The sequence below is a fragment of the Coregonus lavaretus genome (assembly GCF_964263955.1).
Source record: "Coregonus lavaretus genome assembly, chromosome: 17".
NCBI classification, from domain to species: domain Eukaryota; kingdom Metazoa; phylum Chordata; class Actinopteri; order Salmoniformes; family Salmonidae; genus Coregonus; species Coregonus lavaretus.
In genome coordinates, this window is record NC_140004.1 from 35,987,896 (window position 1) to 36,008,768 (window position 20,873).

At 42.7% G+C, this 20,873-nt stretch overlaps 3 protein-coding genes across 4 annotated transcripts in view; 1 reads left to right on the plus strand and 2 right to left on the minus strand.

Annotated features, from left to right (window-relative positions):
* The window catches only part of LOC311144385 (G protein-coupled receptor kinase 5-like), a gene marked incomplete at its 3' end in the record, with an annotated part of 54,598 nt that extends 53,641 nt beyond the window's left edge, over window positions 1-957 (minus strand). The window contains 1 exon segment of the mRNA XM_084180401.1: window positions 328-957. Within this exon segment, the coding sequence (XP_084036527.1) occupies window positions 328-379 (52 nt within the window). The 5' untranslated portion in view covers window positions 380-957.
* Window positions 958-5,065: 4,108 nt separating this feature from the next.
* Window positions 5,066-15,460, minus strand: LOC311144908 (U6 snRNA-associated Sm-like protein LSm1). Of its 2 annotated transcripts, XR_014614542.1 has the most exons (5): window positions 15,279-15,460; window positions 14,920-14,988; window positions 14,633-14,748; window positions 6,663-6,910; window positions 5,066-5,943 (listed from the first exon to the last, which is right to left on the minus strand). XR_014614542.1 is itself a non-coding variant. In XM_084181089.1 (4 exons), exons 1-4 carry the CDS (start codon window positions 15,322-15,324, stop codon window positions 6,740-6,742), a joined length of 402 nt encoding a protein of 133 aa, XP_084037215.1. In that variant the 5' UTR covers window positions 15,325-15,459; the 3' UTR covers window positions 6,330-6,739. The 2 variants fall into 2 exon arrangements, 1 of the variants encoding a protein (XP_084037215.1); XM_084181089.1 differs by lacking the exon at window positions 5,066-5,943 and having other exon boundaries at window positions 6,330-6,910; window positions 15,279-15,459.
* Window positions 15,461-15,879: 419 nt separating this feature from the next.
* On the plus strand, window positions 15,880-20,625 carry LOC311144907 (BAG family molecular chaperone regulator 4-like). The gene is made up of 5 exons (XM_084181088.1): window positions 15,880-16,163; window positions 16,736-16,858; window positions 17,076-17,318; window positions 17,412-17,687; window positions 17,941-20,625. The coding sequence occupies exons 1-5, from the start codon at window positions 16,035-16,037 to the stop codon at window positions 18,418-18,420; spliced, it is 1,251 nt and encodes a 416-aa protein (XP_084037214.1). The 5' UTR covers window positions 15,880-16,034; the 3' UTR covers window positions 18,421-20,625.
* The last annotated feature ends 248 nt before the right edge of the window (window positions 20,626-20,873 follow it).

The window sequence follows — 20,873 nt, forward strand, 5'->3', positions numbered from 1 at the left end:
GGCCCCTTGTTAACAAACATAGGAACTGTCAAACGATATTAAACTACAGACCTGAACATACATAGGCTATATTGGACATCAATGGAGATAGGGATAGATCATTTAAGGGTTTAAAAGACTAGTATAAGCAATAAAACATGTTGTTTTGTGATGATGATGGTGGTGGTGTATGGTATAAACTAGATTTTAGAGCATAGCATCTGTAAATATCATGTTCAGAGACATTTTAGATTGCATCACTGTAGCATTCGCCACAAAATGGTATTCGAACCCCCTTCTACGCGTCAAAATGGTTCATAATTTTTTTTAGGCTGTTTGAAGACCTACCTTCTCTTGCTTTTAACAGTACCGTATTGGCCACAATATTCTCCAGCTCCATCTAAAATCCTTTGATTTTGCTGAATAGATTTTTTTTTTTTTTTACGTCGGCACAGCAACACCTTGCTCTTCACGGCTAAATTGCTTTTCGTTTTACTCCAAATCCGATTCAAATGTATACATTTCAAATTCCTTGAAAGTCTATACACAGGCTATCGAGGAAATCCTTGTAATATTAACTAGGGCATGGTTCATATTGTCGGCTCCGAATACAGCGTCCAGAGGGCTTTTCCATTCCAATTCCGAAAACCGTTGTGTGCTTCGTGCGGAATCAAAGAAGGATAGGACTGTTGAGCCATCAATACATCCCGAAACAGCCCGAGATCTCCGCAAGACCTACATCCTTGGGTAACGCTTTCCTAACAGCGGCTGAAGCACAGAACATTAGCACTGGGGGGGGGAGTTGGTGAAGTCTACTAGACTCAACGTGCTCCACCTCTTGGTGCATAAAAAAAAAAAAAGGGATGGGTTTTTTCTCTTGGTTGTAACGTTTGGCGAAGCTCTAAGCGGTTTCCCCTGTGGTTCTGGTCAAGATATCGTGCAGGCTAAGTGCACAGCCTATGGAAGTTCAGTGATTTATAGTAACCGTTCGCAAGTAACCGTTCGCAAATCTTGATCCACCAAGTTGGTGGTTCCAATATTCCATTCCATCGCCCGTGGAACACACATCCAGAGTTGGAAGGGGCGTATTCAGATCTTGCCAATGACGTATACGTTATTGAGTATGTGTGTCTGGGTGTCATAGACATCTGAGAGCAGCACATTCTTGCCATCCCCTCCCAATGCAATGCCAAGCCGTAGAACTAAAGATGAAAGACCTTGGGGGAAAGAATTATATTGATAAAGGTGATGTTCCCCATACAAAGGCTATTGGTCCGTTGTTCAAATGCTGTTGTTCATCTGACATGGAAAGCCTAAGAACCGCGGTGCACTATATTATATTTTAATTATGAAAACTGATAAATACAAGATCCAATTATCTCAAGATCTCATACAGGCCTACCAGTAGACGTTATGCCATTGGTGATGCTCTGCCTGTCTTCTTAGGTTCATATATACTGAACAAAAATATGAACGCAATATGTAAGAATTTCAACAATTTTACTGAGTTACAGTTTCATATAATGAAATCAGTCAATTGAAATAAATTCATGAGGCCCTAATCTATGGATTTCACATGACTGGGTAGGGGCGCAGCCATGGGTGGGCCTGGGAGGGCATAGGCCCACCCACTTGGCAGCCAGGCCCACCCACTGAGGAGCCAGGCCCAGCCAATCAGAATTAGTTTTCCCCACAAAAGGGCTTTATTACTGACAAAAATACTCCTCAGTTTCATCAGCTGTCCAGGTGGCTGGTCTCAGATGATCCCGCAAGTGAGGAACCTGGATGTGGAGGTCCTGGGCTGGCGTGGGTACACGTGGTCTGCGGTTGTGAGGCCGGTTGGACGTACTGCCAAATTCTCAAAAATGACGTTGGAGGCGGCTTATGGGAGAGAAATTAACATTAATTTCTCTGGCAACAGCTCTGGTGGACGTTCCTGTAGTCAGCATTCCAGTTGCACGCTCCCTCAAAACATGAGACATCTGTGGCATTGTGATGTGTGACAAAACTGCACATTTTAGTGGACTTTTATTGTCCCCAACACAAGGTGTAACTGTGTAATAATCATGCTGTTTAATCAGCTTCTTGATATGTCACACCGGTCAGGTAGATGGATTATCTTGGCAAAGGAGAAATACTCACAAACAGGGATGGAAACAAATTTGTGCACAAGTAAGCTTTATGTGCTTATGAACAATTTCTGGAATATTTTATTTCAGCTCATGAAACATGGGACCAACACTTTACATGTTCCGTTTATATTTTTCTTCAGTGTAGTTATCATCATATTAGTTGTCTTTGTTAACTTATTGGGAATTTGGCGCCATCACCTGGGACAGTTTGTATCATCTCTTCTACTCCCTTCCTTGTTCCATTCATTACTGGAGAACCTATTGAGCAATATGACATATATATATATATATATATATATATATATATACAGTACCAGTCAAAAGTTTGGACACACCTACTCATTCAAGGGTTTTTCTTTATTTTTACTATTTTCTACATTGTAGAATAATAGTGAAGACATCAAAACTATGAAATAACACATATGGAATTATGTAGTAACCCAAAAAGTGTTAAACAAATCTAAATATATTTTATAGTTGAGATTCTTCAAAGTACCCACCCTTTGCCTTGATGACAGCTTTGCACACTCTTGGCATTCTCTCAACCAGCTTCATGAGGTAGTCACCTGGAATGCATTTCAATTAACAAGTGTGCCTTGTTAAAAGTTAATTTGTGGAACTTAATGCGTTTGAGCCAATCAGTTGTGTTGTGTACAGAAGATAGCCCTATTTGGTAAAAGACCAAGTCCATATTATGGCAAGAACAGCTCAAATAAGCAAAGAGAAACGACAGTCCATTATTACTTTAAGACATGAAGGTCAGTAAACCCGGAAAGTTTCAAGAACTTTGAATGTTTCTTCAAGTGCAGTCTCAAAAACCATCAAGCACTATGATGAAACTGGCTCTCATGAGGACCGCCACAGGAAAGGAAGAACCAGAGTTACCTCTGCTGCAGAGGAAAAGTTCATTAGAGTTAATTGCACCTCAGATTGCAGCCCAAATAAATGCTTCACAGAGTTCAAGTAACAGACACATCTCAACATCAACTATTCAGAGGAGACTGCGTGAATCAGGCCTTCATGGTCGAATTGCTGCAAAGAAACCACTACTAAAGGACACCAATAAGAAGAAGAGACTTGCTTGGTCCAAGAAACACGAGCAATGGACATTAGACCGGTGGAAATCTGTCCTTTGGTCTGTCCAAATTTGAGACTTCTGGTTCCAACCGCTGTGTCTTTGTGAGATGCAGAGTAGGTGAACGGATGATCTCCCCATGTGTAGTTCCCACCGTGAAGCATGGAGGAGGAGGTGTGATGGTGTGGGGGTGCTTTGCTGGTGACACTGTCGGTGATTTCTTTAGAATTCAAGGCACACTTAACCAGCATGGCTACCACAGCATTCTGCAGCGATACGCCATCCCATCTGGTTTGCGCTTAGTGGGACTATCATTTGTTTTTCAACAGGACAATGACCCAAAACACACCTCCAGGCTGTGTAAGGGCTATTTGACCAAGGAGAGTGATTGAGTGCTGCATCAGATGACCTGGCCTCCACAATCACCCGACCTCAACCCAATTGACATGGTTTGGGATGAGTTGGACTGCAGAGTGAAGGAAAAGCAGCCAACAAGTGCTCAGCATATGTGGGAACTCCGTCAAGACTGTTGGAAAAGCATTCCAGGTGAAGCTGGTTGAGAGAATGCCAAGAGTGTGCAAAGCCGTCATCAAGGCAAAGGGTGGATACTTTGAAGAATCTAAAATATACATTATATTTTGATTTGTTTAACACTTTTCTGGTTACTACATGATTCCATATGTGTTATTTCATAGTTTTGGTGTCTTCACTATTATTCTACAATGTAGAAAATAGTAAAAATAAAGAAAAACCCTTGAATGAGTAGGTGTGTCCAAACTTTTGACTGGTACCGTATATACTGAACAAAAATATAAAACGTAACATACAACAATTTCAAAGATTTTACTGAGTAACAGTTCATATAATAAATCAGTAAATTGAAAGAAATTCATTAGGCCCTAATCTCTGGGATTTCACAACTTGGAGTACATGTATGCATCTGTTGGTCACAGATACCTTTAAAAAAAAAGGTAGAGACATGTATAAAAAAACAGTCAGTATCTGGTGTGACCACCATTTGCCTCATGCAGCGCAAAACATCTCCATCGCATAGAGTTGATCAGGCTGTTGATTGTGGCCTGTTTAATGTTGTCCCACTCCTCGTCAATGGTTGTGCGAAGTTGCTGGATATTGGCAGAAACTGTAACACACTGTCATACACGTTGATCCAGAGCATCCCAAACATGCTCAGTGGGTGACATGTCTGTTGAGTATGCAGGCCATGGAAGACCTGGGACATTTTCAGCTTCCAGGAATTGTATACAGATCCTTGCGACATGGGGCCGTGCATTATCATGCTGAAACATGAGGTGATGACGGCGGATGAATGGCACGACAATGGGTCTCAGGATCTCTTCACTGTATCTCTGTGCATTCAAATTGCCATCGATAAAATGCAATTGTGTTTGTCTGTGGCTTATGCCTGCCCATACCATAACCCCACCACCACCATGGGGCACTCTGTTCACAATGTTGACATCAGCAAACTGCTTGCCCACACGACGCCATAAACGTGGTCTGTGGTTGTGAGGTCAGTTGGACATACTGCCACATTTTCTAAAACGACGTTGGAGGCAGCTTATGGTAGAGAAATTAACATTAAATTCTCTGGCAACAGCTCTGGTGGACATTCCTGCAGTCATCACGCCAATTGCACGCTCCCTCAAAAATGGAGACATCTGTGGCATTGTGTTGTGTGACAGAACTGCACATTTTAGAGTGACCTTTTATTGTCCCCAGCTCAAGGTGCACCTGTGTAATGATATGCTGTTTGATATGACACACCTGAGGTGGATGGATTATCTTGGCAAAGGAGAAACTCTAACTAAGAGGGATGTAAACAAATTTGTGCACAAAATTTGAGAGAAATAAGCTTTTTGTGTGTATGGATAATTTCTGGGATCTTTTATTTCAGCTCATGAAACATGGGACCAACACTTTACATGTTGCATTTATATTTATGTTCAGTGTATATATACATATAAAGTAAAATATCAGTAGGTCTAATAACACGGAAAGGAGACATGGGATCCAAATATGATCCAAATTCAATTAATGTGCCATATGCTGGAAATGAACTCATAACCACAGGGTATGTTCGAGCAGATCAGTTTTCTGCAGTCAGTGGCCATCTTTAATCACCAGCGATCACCAACTTTCAATGTGTGTTGTGCATAGACGGTATACATTAGGCTTGTGTCCGAATATTCCGGATGAAGACAATTCTTTTTCAATGGGAGTTATCCATTGTAAGGTGAATTTTTACAAATTGTCAATCTTTTTTTGTATGCACCCATCGTATGAACTGGTCTGAAAAGATGAGTTGTACTTTTGATGGACAAAAATGGACAATGATATACGTCATATACAATTTCATCCGTGTTCCTGAGTCTTAGTGTGCCCATTCCCTTATTGGGATTAAAAATGTCCGACTTCCGCCTACATATCGACAAACATAGGCTATTACAGTTCTTCAGGTCCCATTGATAGGACAGTCTCGAACGGAGCTCGTCTAGTTTGTTCTCCAGTGATTGTACATTCACCAATAGAACAGAGGGAAGGGTGGGTTATTCACTCGCTGCCATAGTTTCATCAGGGTGTCCCATGCCAGCCTCTATATCGTTGTCTTTTCCTCTTTCTGAGTGTAGGGGATTAGGGCCTGGTCCCGGTGAGCAGTATGTCCTGCGTAGCCGAATCATTGAAGTAGAATTCTTCATCCAAATCAAGGTTAGTGATCGCTGTTCTGATGTCCGGAAGCTATTTTCGGTCATAGGAAATGATGGTGAAAACATTACGTACAAAAAACTTTAAGATCAGCACAAAAAAACAACACAAAATAACATAATTGGTCAGGAGCCCGTAAAACGTCCGCTATACCTCCCAGCTCCATTCTCCGTCAGATTGGCTGATGCCTCCTGATGACCCGGTTGGACATGATTTCAACATGGTCACCAGGATGGATCAGCCAATGAAGTTGGAAGTCCCACCCAGTTGACTATATTAAAATGGTGGAAGCCCTCAACGGCACTGCCCATGCTAATATGGCCTTTTGGCCACTAGAGGCCTCTATCACTCTATGGGAGACTGCAGTGCCTGCAGCAGTAGAGCAGTGTTCCATTGTCAGACTCAAGTGAAAATTCCCATTTAAAATAACAAACTTTAATGGAAAACACATTTTATCATTACAATTTGTCTGCTTACACTAACATAAAGTGTACATCACTATATACTATTGACAAAGTTCTCAGTGCTGTGGTATGAAAATCATAATTGATTTCTCATCAAATGTTGTCTTGTAGACAATCTAGGCTGTGTGGTCTACCCTCAATTCCTGCATAACACCGGCCATCAAAGATAACAAAAATGCATCACTTAATTCATTGCTTGCTTTCAAACCAATGAGCCATAATCAAAATGAAATCAGTACAGTATTTAGTGTGACGCTGCGTCATCTACAAAACACACATTCTTCTCACCGTCTCCAAAAGAATCCCCTAATCGACATATAACTGAGGAGTCCAGTATAACGGAAGAAAATGGAACAGAAGCGTCTTCAGTATTCATCGAGATTATCTGCTTTTGGGATGGATAGGCCTCTGTCCTTCAGTGCGGACACCTTGGCTTTCTCCGTCTCCTGCTTGGCTTGCTGTTGCAATCGCTGCTCCTCCAGGATCTCCTCTATAGAAACTTGCTGCAAGACTGTGTCACACGGCTTATCCATGTCCTAAAGAGGTATCATATTAAACATACTGTCAACTTACATGTCATCCATGTCCTGCTGGAGAGTAATAGAAGTGGCACACGTGTAAACCCCAGCAGTTGATTTTTATCAACTGATCAAATGAAACTGTATTCGTCACATGCGCCGAATTCAACAGGTGTAGACTAAAATAAAATAAAGTAAGAAAAAAAAAGTTACAATAACGAGGCTATATACAGGGGGTACCGGTACCGAGTCAATGTGCGGGGATACAAGTTAGTCGAGGTAATATGTACATGTAGGTAGGGGTAAAGTGACTATGCATAGATAATAAACAGTGAGTACCAGCAGTGTAAAAAAGGGGGGTCAATGCAAATAGTCCAGGTAGCCATTTGATTCACTGTTCAGCAGTCTTATGGCTTGTTTTTTATTTATTTCACCTTTATTTAACCAGGTAAGCCAGTTGAGAACAAGTTCTCATTTACAACTGCGACCTGGACAAGATAAAGCAAAGCAGTGCGATAAAAACAACAACACAGAGTTACATATGGGTTAAACAAAACATAAAGTCAAAAATACAAACAGAAAATATATATACAGTGTGTGCGAATGTAGTAAGTTATGGAGGTAAGGCAATAAATAGGCCATAGTGCAAAATAGTTACAATTTCGTATTAACACTGGAACAATAGATGTGCAAAAGCTTATGTGCAAATAGAGATACTGGGGTGCAAATTAGCAAAATAAATAACAATATGGGGATGAGGTAGTTGGGTGGGCTAATTTCAGAATGGCTGTGTACAGGTGCAGTGATCGGTAAGCTGCTCTGACAACTGACGCTTAAAGTTAGTGAGGGAGATAAGAGTCTCCAGCTTCAGAGATTTTTGCAGTTCGTTCCAGTCATTGGCAGCAGAGAACTGGAAGGAATGGCGGCCAAAGGAGGTGTTGGCTTTGGGGATGACCAGTGAGATATACCTGCTGGAGCGCAGACTACGGGTGGGTGTTGCTATGGTGACCAGTGAGCTAAGGTAAGACGGGGATTTGCCTAGCAGTGATTTATAGATTACCTGGAGCCAGTGGGTTTGGCGACGAATATGTAGTGAGGGCCAGCCAACAAGAGCGTACAGGTCACAATGGTGGGTAGTATATGGGGCTTTGGTGACAAAAAGGATGGCACTGTGATAGACTACATCCAATTTGCTGAGTAGAGTGTTGGAGGCTATTTTGTAAATTACATTGCCGAAGTCAAGGATCGGTAGGATAGTCCGTTTTGCGAGGGCATGTTTGGCAGCATGAATGAAGGAGGCTTTGTTGCGAAATAGGAAGCCGATTTTAGATCTAACTTTTGATTGGAGATGCTTAATGCGAGTCTGGAAGGAGAGTTTACAGTCTAACCAGACACCTAGGTATTTGTAGTTGTCCACATACTCTAGGTCAGACCCGCCGAGAGTAGTGATTCTAGTCGGGTGGGCGGGTGCAAGCAGCGTTCGGTTGAAGAGCATGCATTTAGTTTTACTAGTGTTTAAGAGCAGTTGGAGGCTACGGAAGGAGTGTTGTATGGCGTTGAAGCGCGTTTGGAGGTTTGTTAACACAGTGTCCAATGAAGGGCCAGATGTATACAAAATGGTGTCGTCCGCATAGAGGTGGATCCGAGCTTCACCAGCAGCAAGAGCAACATCATTGATATACACAGAGAATAGAGTCGGCCCGAGAATTGAACCATGTGGCACCCCCATAGAGACGGCCAGAGGTCCAGACAACAGGCCCTCCGATTTGACACATTGAACTCCATCTGAAAAGTAGTTGGTGAATCAGGCGAGGCAGTCATTAGAGAAACCAAGGCTATTTAGTCTGCCAATAAGAATGCGGTGGTTGACAGAGTCGAAAGGCTTGGCCAGGTCAATGAAGACGGCTGCGCAGTACTGTCTTTTATCGATCGAGGTTATAATATCGTTTAGGACCTTGAGCGTGGCTGAGGTGCACCCATGACCAGCTCGGAAACCGGATTGCATAGCGGAGAAGGTACGGTGGGATTCGAAATGGTCGGTGATCTGTTTGTTAACTTGGCTTTCAAATACTTTCGAAAGGCAGGGCAGGATGGATATAGGTCTGTAACAGTTTGGATCTAGAGTGTCACCCCCTTTGAAGAGGGGGATGACCACGGCAGCTTTCCAATCTCTGGGGATCTCAGACGTTACGAAAGAGAGGTTGAACAGGCTAGAAATAGGGGTTGCGACAATTTCGGCTGCTAATTTTAGAAAGAAAGGGTCCAGATTGTCTAGCCCAGCTGATTTGTAGGGGTCCAGATTTTTCAGCTCTTTCAGAACATCAGCTGTCTCAATTTGTGTGAGGGGGGGTGGGGTGGGGGGGGGGGGGGGGGCATGGGCAAGTTGCAGCGGAGGGTGCAGAGCTGGTGGCCGGGGTAGTGGTAGCCAGGTGGAAAGCATGGCCAGCCGTAGCAAAATGCTTGTTGAAATTCTCGATTATTGTAGATTTATCGGTGGTGACAGTGTTTCCTAGCCTCAGTGCAGTGGGCAGTTGGGAGGAGGTGCTCTTATTTTCCATGGACTTTACAGTGTCCCAAAACTTTTTGTAGTTAGTGCTACAGGATGCACATTTCTGTTTGAAAAAGCTAGCATTTGCGTTCCTAACTGCTTGTGTATATTGGTTCCTGACTTCCCTGAAAAGTTGCATATCGCGGGGGCTGTTCGATGCTAATGCAGTACGCCACAGGATGTTTTTGTGCTGGACAAGGGCAGTCAAGGGAGAACCAGGGGCTATATCTGTTCTTAGTTCTGAATTTTTTGAATGGGGCATGCTTATTTAAGATTGAGAGGAAAGCACTTTTAAAGAACAACCAGGCATCCTCTACTGACGGAATGAGGTCAATATCCATCCAGGATACCCGGGCCAGGTCAATTAGAAAGGCCAGCTTGCTAAAGTGTTTTAGGGAGCGTTTGACAGTGATGAGGGGTGGTCGTTTGACCGCGGACCCATTACGGACGCAGGCAATGAGGCAGTGATCGCTGAGATCCTGGTTGAAGACAGCGGAGGTGTATTTAGAGGGTAAATTTGTCAGGATGATATCTATGAGGGTGCCCATGTTTACAGATTTAGGGTTGTACCTGGTAGGTTCGTTGATAATTTGTGTGAGATTGAGGGCATCTAGTTTAGATTGTAGGTTGGCCGGGGTGTTAAGCATATCCCAGTTTAGGTCACCAAGCAGTACGAACTCTGAGGATAGATGGGGGGCAATCAGTTCACATATGGTGTCCAGGGCACAGCTCGGGGCTGAGGGGGGTCTGTAGCAAGCGGCAACAGTGAGAGACTTATCCATCCCCAACTACAAAATGTTGTAGTTGGGGATGGACATTTCTGAATTTTTGGTGGCCTTCCTAAGCCAGGATTCAGACACTGCTAGGACATCAGGGTTGGCGGAGTGTGCTAACGCAGTGAATAACTCAAACTTAGGGAGGAGGCTTCTGATGTTAATTTGCAAGAAACCAATGCTTTTACGGTTACAGAAGTCAACAAATGATAATGCTTGGGGAGTAGGAGTTATACTGGGGGCTACAGGGCCTGGGTTAACCTCTACATCACCAGAGGAACAGAGGAGGAGTAGAATAAGGATACGGCTAAAGGCTTTAAGTACTGGTCTTCTAGTGCGTTGGGTGCAGAGAAAAAAAGGGTCAGGTTTCCGGGTGTTGTAGAATAGATTCAGGGCATTATGTACAGAAAAGGATATGGAAGGGTATGAGTACAGTGGAGGTAAACCTAAGCGTTGGGTAACAATGAAAGAGATAGCATCACTGGAGGCACCGATTGAGTCGGTCGCCGCGTGTATGGGGGGTGGGACAAAGGAGCTATCTATGGCAGGTTGAGCTGGGCTGGGGGATCTACAGTGAAATAGTGCAATAAGAAATAACCGAAACAGCAATAAGCAAGGCATATTGAAATGGGAGAGAGGCATAAAGCAATCACAGGTGTTATTCGAGAGCTAAGACAACAGCTGGTAATGGCGACAAAGTTTGGGCTGAGGCTAAACATAAACAGGATGCCGTACCGTATAAAGGAACAGTCCAGCAGGCATCAGCTGTATAGCTGAGTTATCATAAGGTACGGTGAACAGCAATAGGAGAGTTCGGAGGTAGTTCGGGGGCTGCTATAGCACTAGCGAGCAAGAGGCCACGGCTAGCATGTGCTAGCGGGCCGGGGCTAAGCTGTTAAGGAGCCTTTTGGACCTAGACTTGGCGCTCCGGTACCGCTTGCCGTGCGGTAGCAGAAAGAACAGTCTATGACTGGGTGGCTGGAGTCTTTGACAATTTTTAGGGCCTTCCTCTGTCACCGCCTGGTATAGAGGTCCTGGATGGCAGGAAGCTTGGCCCCAGTGAGTTCAAGCTAAGATCATCTTAGAATGATAGGATCCTATGGTTCTAACTATGAACTTAGCCTTAAGATGCTTATGGGAAACCGGGCCCTGTGTGTGAATCAACCACACTATGTAGGTGACAAATAAAGTTTGGGCTGAATTACTTACTAATTACTACCCCTATTACTAGCCTGTTCAACCTCTCTTTCGTAACGTCTGAGATCCCCAGAGATTGGAAAGCTGCCGCGGTCATCCCCCTCTTCAAAGGGGGTGACACTCTAGATCCAAACTGTTACAGACCTATATCCATCCTGCCCTGCCTTTCGAAAGTATTTGAAAGCCAAGTTAACAAACAGATCACCAACCATTTCGAATCCCACCGTACCTTCTCCGCTATGCAATCCGGTTTCCGAGCTGGTCATGGGTGCACTTCAGCCACGCTCAAGGTCCTAAACAATATTATAACCGCGATCGATAATAGACAGTACTGTGCAGCCGTCTTCATCGACCTGGCCAAGGCTTTCGACTCTGTCAACCCCCGCATTCTTATTGGCAGACTAAATAGCCCTGGTTTCTCAAATGACTGCCTCGCCTGGTTCACCAACTACTTCTCAGATAGAGTTCAATGTGTGAAATCGGAGGGCCTGTTGTCTGGACCTATGGCAGTCTCTATGGGGGTGCCACAGGGTTCAATTCTTGGGCCGACTCTTTTCTCCGTGTATATCAATGATGTCGCTCTTGCTGCTGGTGACTCTCAGATCCACCTCTACGCAGACGACACCATTTTGTATACATCTGGCCCTTCATTGGACACTGTGTTAACAAACCTCCAAACGAGCTTCAATGCCATACAACACTCCTTCAGTAGCCTCCAACTGCTCTTAAACACTAGTAAAACTAAATGCATGCTCTTCAATCGAACGCTGCTGGCACCCGCCCACCCGACTAGAATCACCACTCTCGACGGGTCTGACCTAGAGTATGTGGACAACTACAAATACCTAGGTGTCTGGTTAGACTGTAAACTCTCCTTCCAGACTCACATTAAGAATCTCCAATCCAAAGTTAAATCTAGAATCGGCTTCCTATTTCGCAACAAAGCCTCCTTCACTCATGCTGCCAAACATGCCCTCGTAAAACTGACTATCCTACCGATCCTTGACTTCGGCGATGTCATTTACAAAATAGCCTCCAACACTCTACTCAGCAAATTGGATGTAGTCTATCACAGTGCCATCCGTTTTGTCTCCAAAGCCCCATACACTACCCACCACTGTGACCTGTACGCTCTTGTTGGCTGGTCCTCACTACATGTTCATTGTCAAACCCACTGGCTACAGGCCATCTATAAATCACTGCTAGGCAAATCCCCACCTTATCTTAGCTCATTGCTCACCATAGCAGCACCCACCCGTAGTCTGCGCTCCAGCAGGTATATCTCACTGGTCATTCCCAAAGCCAACACCTCCTTTGGCCGCCATTCCTTCCAGTTCTCTGCTGCCAATGACTGGAACGAATTGCAAAAATCTCTGAAGCTGGAGACTCTTATCTCCCTCACTAACTTTAAGCATCAGTTGTCAGAGCACCTTACCGATCACTGCACATGTACACAGCCCATCTGAAATTAGCCCACCCAACTACCTCATCCCTATATTGTTATTTATTTTGCTCTTTTGCACCCCAGTATCTCTATTTGCACATAATCTCTTGCACATCTAGCATTCCAGTGTTAATACTAATTGTAATTATTTTGCACTATAGCCTATTTATTGCCTTACCTCCATAACTTGCTACATTTGCACACACTGTATATATATTTTCTGTTGTATTTTATGACCTTATGTTTTGTTTACCCCATATGTAACTCTGTGTTGTTGTTTTTATCGCACTGCTTTGCTTTATCTTGGCCAGGTCGCAGTTGTAAATGAGAACTTGTTCTCAACTGGTTTACCTGGTTAAATAAAGGTGAAAAAATAAAAATAAATAATAATAATAATAATAATGTGAGTATATTGAAAAACTGCTAGACATTCAACTGAGGGGGATACTACAAAGCAAAATCAACAAGTTAGCCAGCTAACTTGCCTGATATTCTGAAATAACATTTTAGTTTTACATTTTTACATTTTAGTAATTTAGCAGACACTCTTATCCAGAGCGACTTAGAGTTTTTCATACTGGCCCAGAAAGATAAGCTTGAAATGAGCATGGTCTAATTGACTCAACAACCAAACACACATATCTGTGTTTAGCTTTCTTAAATGAACCAGAAAATCAGCTGTTATTTCTGGTTGTTTTTCATTCTCTATGATCCTAATATGATTCTAATCAACAGGCTTACTTTAACACAAACAAATTACTGTGTGTAGGCCTACTCTACTAAGGAAAGCAGCCTTGAAGTACTGATAAAGAACAAGAGGGTGGCATGCAGTGGTGGAAAGTACTTAAGTACAAATACTTTAATGTACTACTCAAGTAGTTTTTTGGGGTATCTGCATTTTACTATTTATATTTTAGACAACTTTTACTTTACTACATTCCTAATGAAAATAATGTACTTTTTACTCCATACATTTTCCCTGACACCCAAAAATACTTGTTACATTTTGACAGCGGCAGGTAGCTTAGTGGTTAAGAGCGTTGTGCCAGTAACTGAAAGGTCGATGATTCTAATCCCCGAGCTGACTAGGTGAAAAATCTGTCGATGTGCCCTTGAGCAAGGCACGTAACCCTAATTGCTCCTGTAAGTCGCTCTGGATGAGAGCGTCTGCTAAATGACTAAAATGTAAAATGACAGGAAAATGGTCAAATTCATGCACTTATCAAGAGAACATCCCTGGTTATGCCTCTGATCTGGCGGACTCACTAAACACAAATGCTTTGTTTCTAAATTATGTTGGAGTGTACCTGGACCTGTGGTCCTCTGTAGCTCAGCTGGTAGAGCACGGCGCTTGTAACGCCAAGGTAGTGGGTTCGATCCCCGGGACCACCCATACACAAAAATGTATGCACGCATGACTAAGTCGCTTTGGATGAAAGCGTCTGCTAAATGGCATATTATTTATTATTTATTTACCTCTGGGTATCCGCCAATAAATAAAAAAGTAAAAAATTGTGCCATCTGGTTTGCTTAATATAAGGAATATGAAATTATTTATACTTTTACTTTTGATACTTAAGTATATTTTAGCAATTGCATTTACTTTTGATACTTAGGTATATTTAAAACCAAATACTTTTAGACTTTTACTCAAGTAGTATATTACTGGGTGGCTTCCACTTTTACTTGAGTCATTTTCTATTAAGGTATCTTTACTTTTACTCAAGTATGACAGTTGAGTACTTTTTCCACCACTGGTGGCATGGATGAATACTTACTATTTCTCCAAGCAAAACAACATTCTCTCCTCTCACAATGAAGATTCCTCTGGGAATATCTCCAAACTTCTTGCCCACATGGATGCGCTCGACTGTTTGATGAAAAACTAGGTTGGCTGAAAGAGAAGGTCAAGTGATAGGGAAGTTTAGATAATTTTCCCTCTGATTGCCTGAATGTACCCACTTGTGAATAAGTTGTATTATCTGAGTATTGACAACATTAAAGTACGCTAAGGCGGCTGGTTTTTAAACCACAATTTGATTATTAGGTTGTTAATTTGCCATACCAAACTGGTCAATGCTTCTCAGAAACCCAATTAGCGTTCTTCCATCTCGAAGAAGTACAAGATGTTTTTCTGCAACAACAAAAAAGAGAGGAATGTTTATAGTTGAGCGACCGCACGTGGTTACAATGTATCCAATCGTTGTTGTTGTTGTCCCCCCCCCACATTGAGTTTTGGATACAATGTTGCAAGGTCGCCCCGTGACGAATGATGAATAGTTAACAAGAAGGGGTTTATAATATAATAGTGACTTTATTTGATCATTATCATCATCATCACTGTTTTCGAACGTTGGAAATATTGTGGGCTTTTCACTCACACTTCTGCCTCAACTCAGCCTAACCTTCGATATCCCAACTTACTGTCTATATCATCGATGAGACTCGCAGTCCCTGGCATGTAGTTCATTTTGATCGTGTGTACCGAATCGCTGTGTAGAAAATGTATAAAGCCATGAAACTCGTTCAAAAATATAGCTGTATCCTCTCTACAGGAAGCGCATGGAACGCACACGCTCACGGAACGCTTCCTGTAGAATTTTAACCCATTAAACGCCGATGGCACGGCACATTGGAAAATGTTCTGTCGTTTATTCCGATAACCGATAATAGATATAATAAAAATGTTATTTGAATTTCGATTGAGTTATTAAGTGACAATTTAGGCAAATATAACTTTAATAACTGATGTAGAATTAGGACATTTCATTTTTCTAATAATGTAATACTTTAAATGATCATGCCTTTGATTGTTAAGAATACACAAATATTAGGCCATTCAAACAACTACCACGAATTGTATTTATAAAGTTAAAAAAATAGTTTTCGTATACTTTTAAACCCATCGCCATTTGTTTAAACAAATCATTGGTTTAAACCCACGCATTCGTAGAGATCTGCTCTAAACTCTGAGAGCCTATTGGTCAAAATACCAAATATTCTACGCATGTGGGGGAAAAAAGAAGAGGGAGGGGCGAAAAATTAAAGGGGCAAAGTAGAATATATTTAGCTGTCCATGATCAATGCGTTCTATAACTCGAGAATTTCAATAAAGCATTTATTTTTCATAGCAGTCAGAGCCCTCCGATTTGACAGTCGATTTTATCACGATTTTTTTAAATGACAAACGACAGAAGTGCTGGGGACGCTGCTTGGGTTATGCATCATCAAATGCAGTCGAATCCCAAATCCGCCTGGCCCTCAAATTTCAACTCGGAAAATAATAACGTGAACTGGAGTAACGCTATGGTAAGACACATTGAAGCTAATTCATATCAACACGTAGATAGCTAGCTAGTTATGTTAATCACATTTTAGAACATACGATTTAATGTTCGTAAACAAGCTTTTGTCTTTTTGTACTGTGTATAAAGTTTAACGTTCATTAGCTAACGTTAGCTGGCTAGCCTGCGTTCTAGCCAGCTAGCTAGCCGTCTTCTGACCGCGTCAGTCCCAACTAGTAAGATTTCCTATATTGCTAGCTAACGTTATCTAACTTGCTTAGTTAGTTATATTTGACATGCAGATTGTCTAGTTATGTAGTTTGTAGTGTATGCTAAATATCCTAGTTAGATCCTAGCTAGTTAATGGCTACTGTTTTGTGATGCTTCTGCTGCTAGCGAACGTCAGCTAGCTATTATGTAATACAGTAGGAAATGCTTTTGCATTCTGTCAGTGTCTTGCTGTATTTGATGATTGGATATTTTGGTCAAACAAGTTCTTGAAGTGACGTGGCAATAGAGGTCTAGGGTTACTGTTTACTCTGGTCAATATAGCTATATATTTAAACATTGCTGATTTTGAGACTCATATGCCTGCAGGACGCTTCCCAATACCCTGGTTACTCCTCAAACTACTGGTACCCTCAGACACATTCCACAGCAGGGCACTATCCAAATGCCTATCCTTCAGGATCCGATGTGCAGCCACCTTACAACCCACAGGTACAGTACTGCCTCATGTTATGTTATGTCATAGCAAAGGCCCTCTAAATCCACAGCTATACATGGGGATTAAGTCCTTATCCATAGACTCAAGGGCTCTCACCCTTCCCTGACACTTTGTTACTCACGCACACATATTTTCACAGACTGGCAGTCTGGCACTCACATTCAAACACTTACTGATGTATGCACACATTCCCTTTCTCTCCCTATCCAGGCAATGCAAGCATATCCAAATGGCCATGGCGTCTATAACCCTGGTCCAGGCCAGTATTCTGCAAATTCTTTCCACCCATCCAACCCATTCTACTGTGCAGAGCAGATGTCTCCCAGGCAGGCAACAGGCCAGTACCCTAGCCAGGGTTGCCAAGGACCAGAGCAGAGCACAGGGGGGTCAGGCCAACCACACGCCCAGCACCAACATCAGCACCACCACTACCCTGGACCACACTGTCAAGGGGTAAGTTCATTCAACCAGTGCAGGGCAGTGTTTAACGGTGTCTGATGTAAAGGCAGTTGGGTATAATGGTGCTTGTTGTCTATTTTCTCCCAGGCCCCTAGCTATCCTCCTGGGTCTTACCCACACTATGGGGAAGGTGGTCCTGCATTGCCCCCAAACCCCCAATACCCCACTGGACAGGCCCTTCACCCTAGGCCACAGGCTGAGGCTTGGGCCCACTCGGGTGGGTATGGGCCCTCACACCAGCAGCAGCAGTGGCAGCCAGGCACCCAACCTCTACACAGCAACTATGGGACCCCTGTCCGCCCGCAACACCCCCCAGCCTGGCCAGGCACTGGCACTGGAGCCCCACCCCCCTATGAAGCCAAGGTACGTGTGGAACACAAGGGAGGCATCTCAGTTACCTAAATTGGCCTTTGGTCGTCTCGTCTCCTTTATTTGAACATATTGTTTCTAAAATACCCTCTAAGTGGGCCTAATTTACTTATTCTTGGAAGAAAGGGGATATTTCAGATAAAAGCTCAAATCCTCCTCTGGTACCATAGCTGTCTTGGGTCTGAATTCATTTAATTTCTATTCATTATACACTAATTGTCTAAGACAATCTTTTTTACCTCCTCAGGACCAGCACTACCCAGGACCCCACCAGCACCAGTGTGCCCCACAGGTGGGACCCAAATCCAGACCAGCCCCCTCCCCTAACCCCCCTAATGGCAAGCCTGTCGACTTCAGCTCACCTCCCCAGATGTACAACAAACCATGGCGAGGGGGGGCGCAGGAGCCAAAGCCTTCCCAAGGTGAGCCTCCAACCCCAGCCCAGTCCCAGGGTCCGATCGGGCCCCAGCCCCTGAGCGACAACCCCAGCCTGGCCAAAGTCCAGCAGGTCATGGCCCGGGTGCTTTTGCTCCATGAGGATGTGGACGAGTTTGTGGGTAAAAAATCGGACAAGAGTTACCGGTACCTGGAGGAACTGCTGACCAAGGAGCTGCTGGTTCTGGACTCAGTGGAGACTCAGGGACAGGAAGTGGTTAGGCAGGCCCGGAAGGAGGCTGTGCAGAGGATCCAGGCCATACTGGACCGGCTGGAGAAAAAGGCCTTCTGAATTGGACCGGTTCTGGTTCTAAGGGTCTCACTGTTCTTTTTTTGTGACATTTGAATCTTCCACGGTCAGGTTGTGGTCCTTATTTCATATCCGAACTGGTTCCTTGGAATTAAATGCTTAAGTCCCTGTTTGTTGACTACACCTCCCGGATTGTAAAGGTTTAGATAGAAAGAATGGTTGTCGACAAGGACTTAGGGGTTGGTTTGGTTTGGAATCAGGCCAGCTTAGGCTACTTCATGCAGGTGTGATCAGGAACAAAAGAGATGCCATGTCAAAGTATTCATGATGGCAAATGTAATGGTTGTACATATCAAGTCATGACTAAGTTATGGTGTTGTTGGGTTAGTTGTCATAACCCGACATTAGTGTCCATGACGGCTTAAAGCATCGGTTATGTCATGCTTGTGCCAGTGTAATGTAGTCTTATAATGGTGGTTTCATATAGTGTCACCATGTTCCTTTCAAAGTAGGTAAACGTTGGCCCTTAATCACTGATAGGGTGAGACGTTTTTGCCTGGTTATTAAGGTTAGGATTTGGCGTAGGCTAATCTGATCCTAGATCTGTGTTTTCAAGTCCACTTCTACCATGAGTGTTCCATTCACCATGTTTTCTTACATGTTGCGAACCATTTGCACTACCATGAGATTTCCCCTTTATCACTAACCCTAACCTTATCTCCCACTTGTCATTGTAAGCAGAATGCAAACAGTGTGCATTCAAACACAGCCTTCCAAATCGCCACAGGGGTGGCAGGGATTGATATTAAGGGTTGCCCTATTGCCTTGGGGAAGTGAACTGAGCAGTTGCTCAAGTTGAGCCTGCTCTGAGGTTGCTCCATTAGGCAGGTGATCTGTTTTTAAAAACAACCAAACTACAATGAATTCCAATAGCCTAAAATGAATATTTATTTTAAGTGAAAGACAGAGAATTTATGGCAGTCGGGCAAGTCTATTTAAAAAAAACTGATTTAAAGTAATTGAAAGGCAGGCAATATGGCACTTCTGCATAATTTACATTTTCGGGCAAGTGATCATAATCTTTGAGCAACCAAAAAATACTCCTGACTTGCCCGATGGGCAAGTGCCTTTTTAGACTTTAATATCAATCCCTGGGTGGGTAACGTTACACACTATTATGTTCATTTACACTTTTTTCTTCAGTATCTACAAAGGTAGGGTCAATTGCTTTTCATTGCGGTCGATGGAAGAAATTAATTGAAATTCAATTAATGACTTAAAGTACCTCAATGGAAATATTGAGCAAGTTTCAATTAACTTCCTGAATAGATGGAATTAAAAATGGAATTGATGCCAACCCTGGTATGTGCTGTATAGTAGTTTGTCTACAACTCCTCCACAATGCTATTGCCATTGATTGGTGGTAGACATTGTAATTAAGTGCAGATCTATGATCAGATTAGCGTTATTCTTCGAAGGACGAAAAGGAAAACTGACCTTAGACCCTGTCCCAATACTTCCTTCTATAGAGTAATCTCTGACCATTCTTCCACAGTTTTACCATTCAAGTTCATATCAGACCAGGACCCATATCCACTAATCGTCTCGGAGTAGGAGTGTTGATCTAGTTTCAGGTCCTCCTTGTCCATATAATCTTATTCATTATGATCTAAAAGGTGATAACTGATCCTAGATCAGCACTCCTACTCTAAGAGGCTTTATGGATACAGGCCCAGTGATATTTTAAGGAAGAAGGATGTATTGTCAAAGTATTGGAACAGGTGGTTGGGTCAGCTTCATCCTACAGCACTATGATTGGATGTTTGACTCGCTTCTCTTTTTTATTTCAAAACAACAAATCAGATGCTTTTCTTATTTAATCTAGCACCAAAAATCACTTATTTCGTAGACTGTGCTAATTTCTTAGAAATCAGCTACTTTGTTGAGTGCCATAATATCGGCAGGTGCTTTTTCAAATCGTTATAAAAAATAAACTTAAAATCTCTTAAGCTTTGCATGGAACAAAATGTTCTGTTTGTCATATTTTCCTGTGATGTTATTTTTGTGTTCAGATAAAGCACCATTCACTATTAATATATATATTTGTAATATATAGTAGACAACTTAAATACAGGAACGGGGACCAAGGTCCTGTCTACAGCGGTTTCTGACGTAATGCATGTTTCCTACACAAGATGGGAATATTTTCCTGACGGATTCAGAAATTACTACAGCTCAAACTGAGGAATTGCATTAAATGTCAGTACATTTTTCAAATGTGTTATATGCATGTTATTTTATAGTATTTTTGGAAAACATACCATAAACACTCACAATTAACAAGAGTTCGTCATATGATAGGTGGGACAGAGAAAATGAAAGAGAAATTTGAATGAAGTGAGGGGTAATGTAAGTGAGACAAAACACACTGCAAGTTGATATCTTTTCTCTATGGATTTAATTCATTCTGTGAATAGTTTCCCTCCCTAAAGAAT

Bases quoted from the DNA above. Each gene is read 5' to 3' on its own strand.
- LOC311144908 (XM_084181089.1), bottom strand. From the start codon at position 15,324: ATGAACTACATGCCAGGGACTGCGAGTCTCATCGATGATATAGACA. The intron at 14,749-14,919 runs GTATGGCAAATT...CTTCTCTTTCAG, and splicing joins GAGAAGCATTGACCAGTTTG to CCAACCTAGTTTTTCATCAA. The intron at 6,911-14,632 runs GTAAGTATTCAT...ATACCTCTTTAG, and splicing joins TTGTTTTGCTTGGAGAAATA to GACATGGATAAGCCGTGTGA.
- LOC311144907 (XM_084181088.1), top strand. From the start codon at position 16,035: ATGACAAACGACAGAAGTGCTGGGGACGCTGCTTGGGTTATGCATCAT. The intron at 17,319-17,411 runs GTAAGTTCATTC...ATTTTCTCCCAG, and splicing joins CTGGACCACACTGTCAAGGG to GCCCCTAGCTATCCTCCTGG. The intron at 17,688-17,940 runs GTACGTGTGGAA...TTACCTCCTCAG, and splicing joins CACCCCCCTATGAAGCCAAG to GACCAGCACTACCCAGGACC.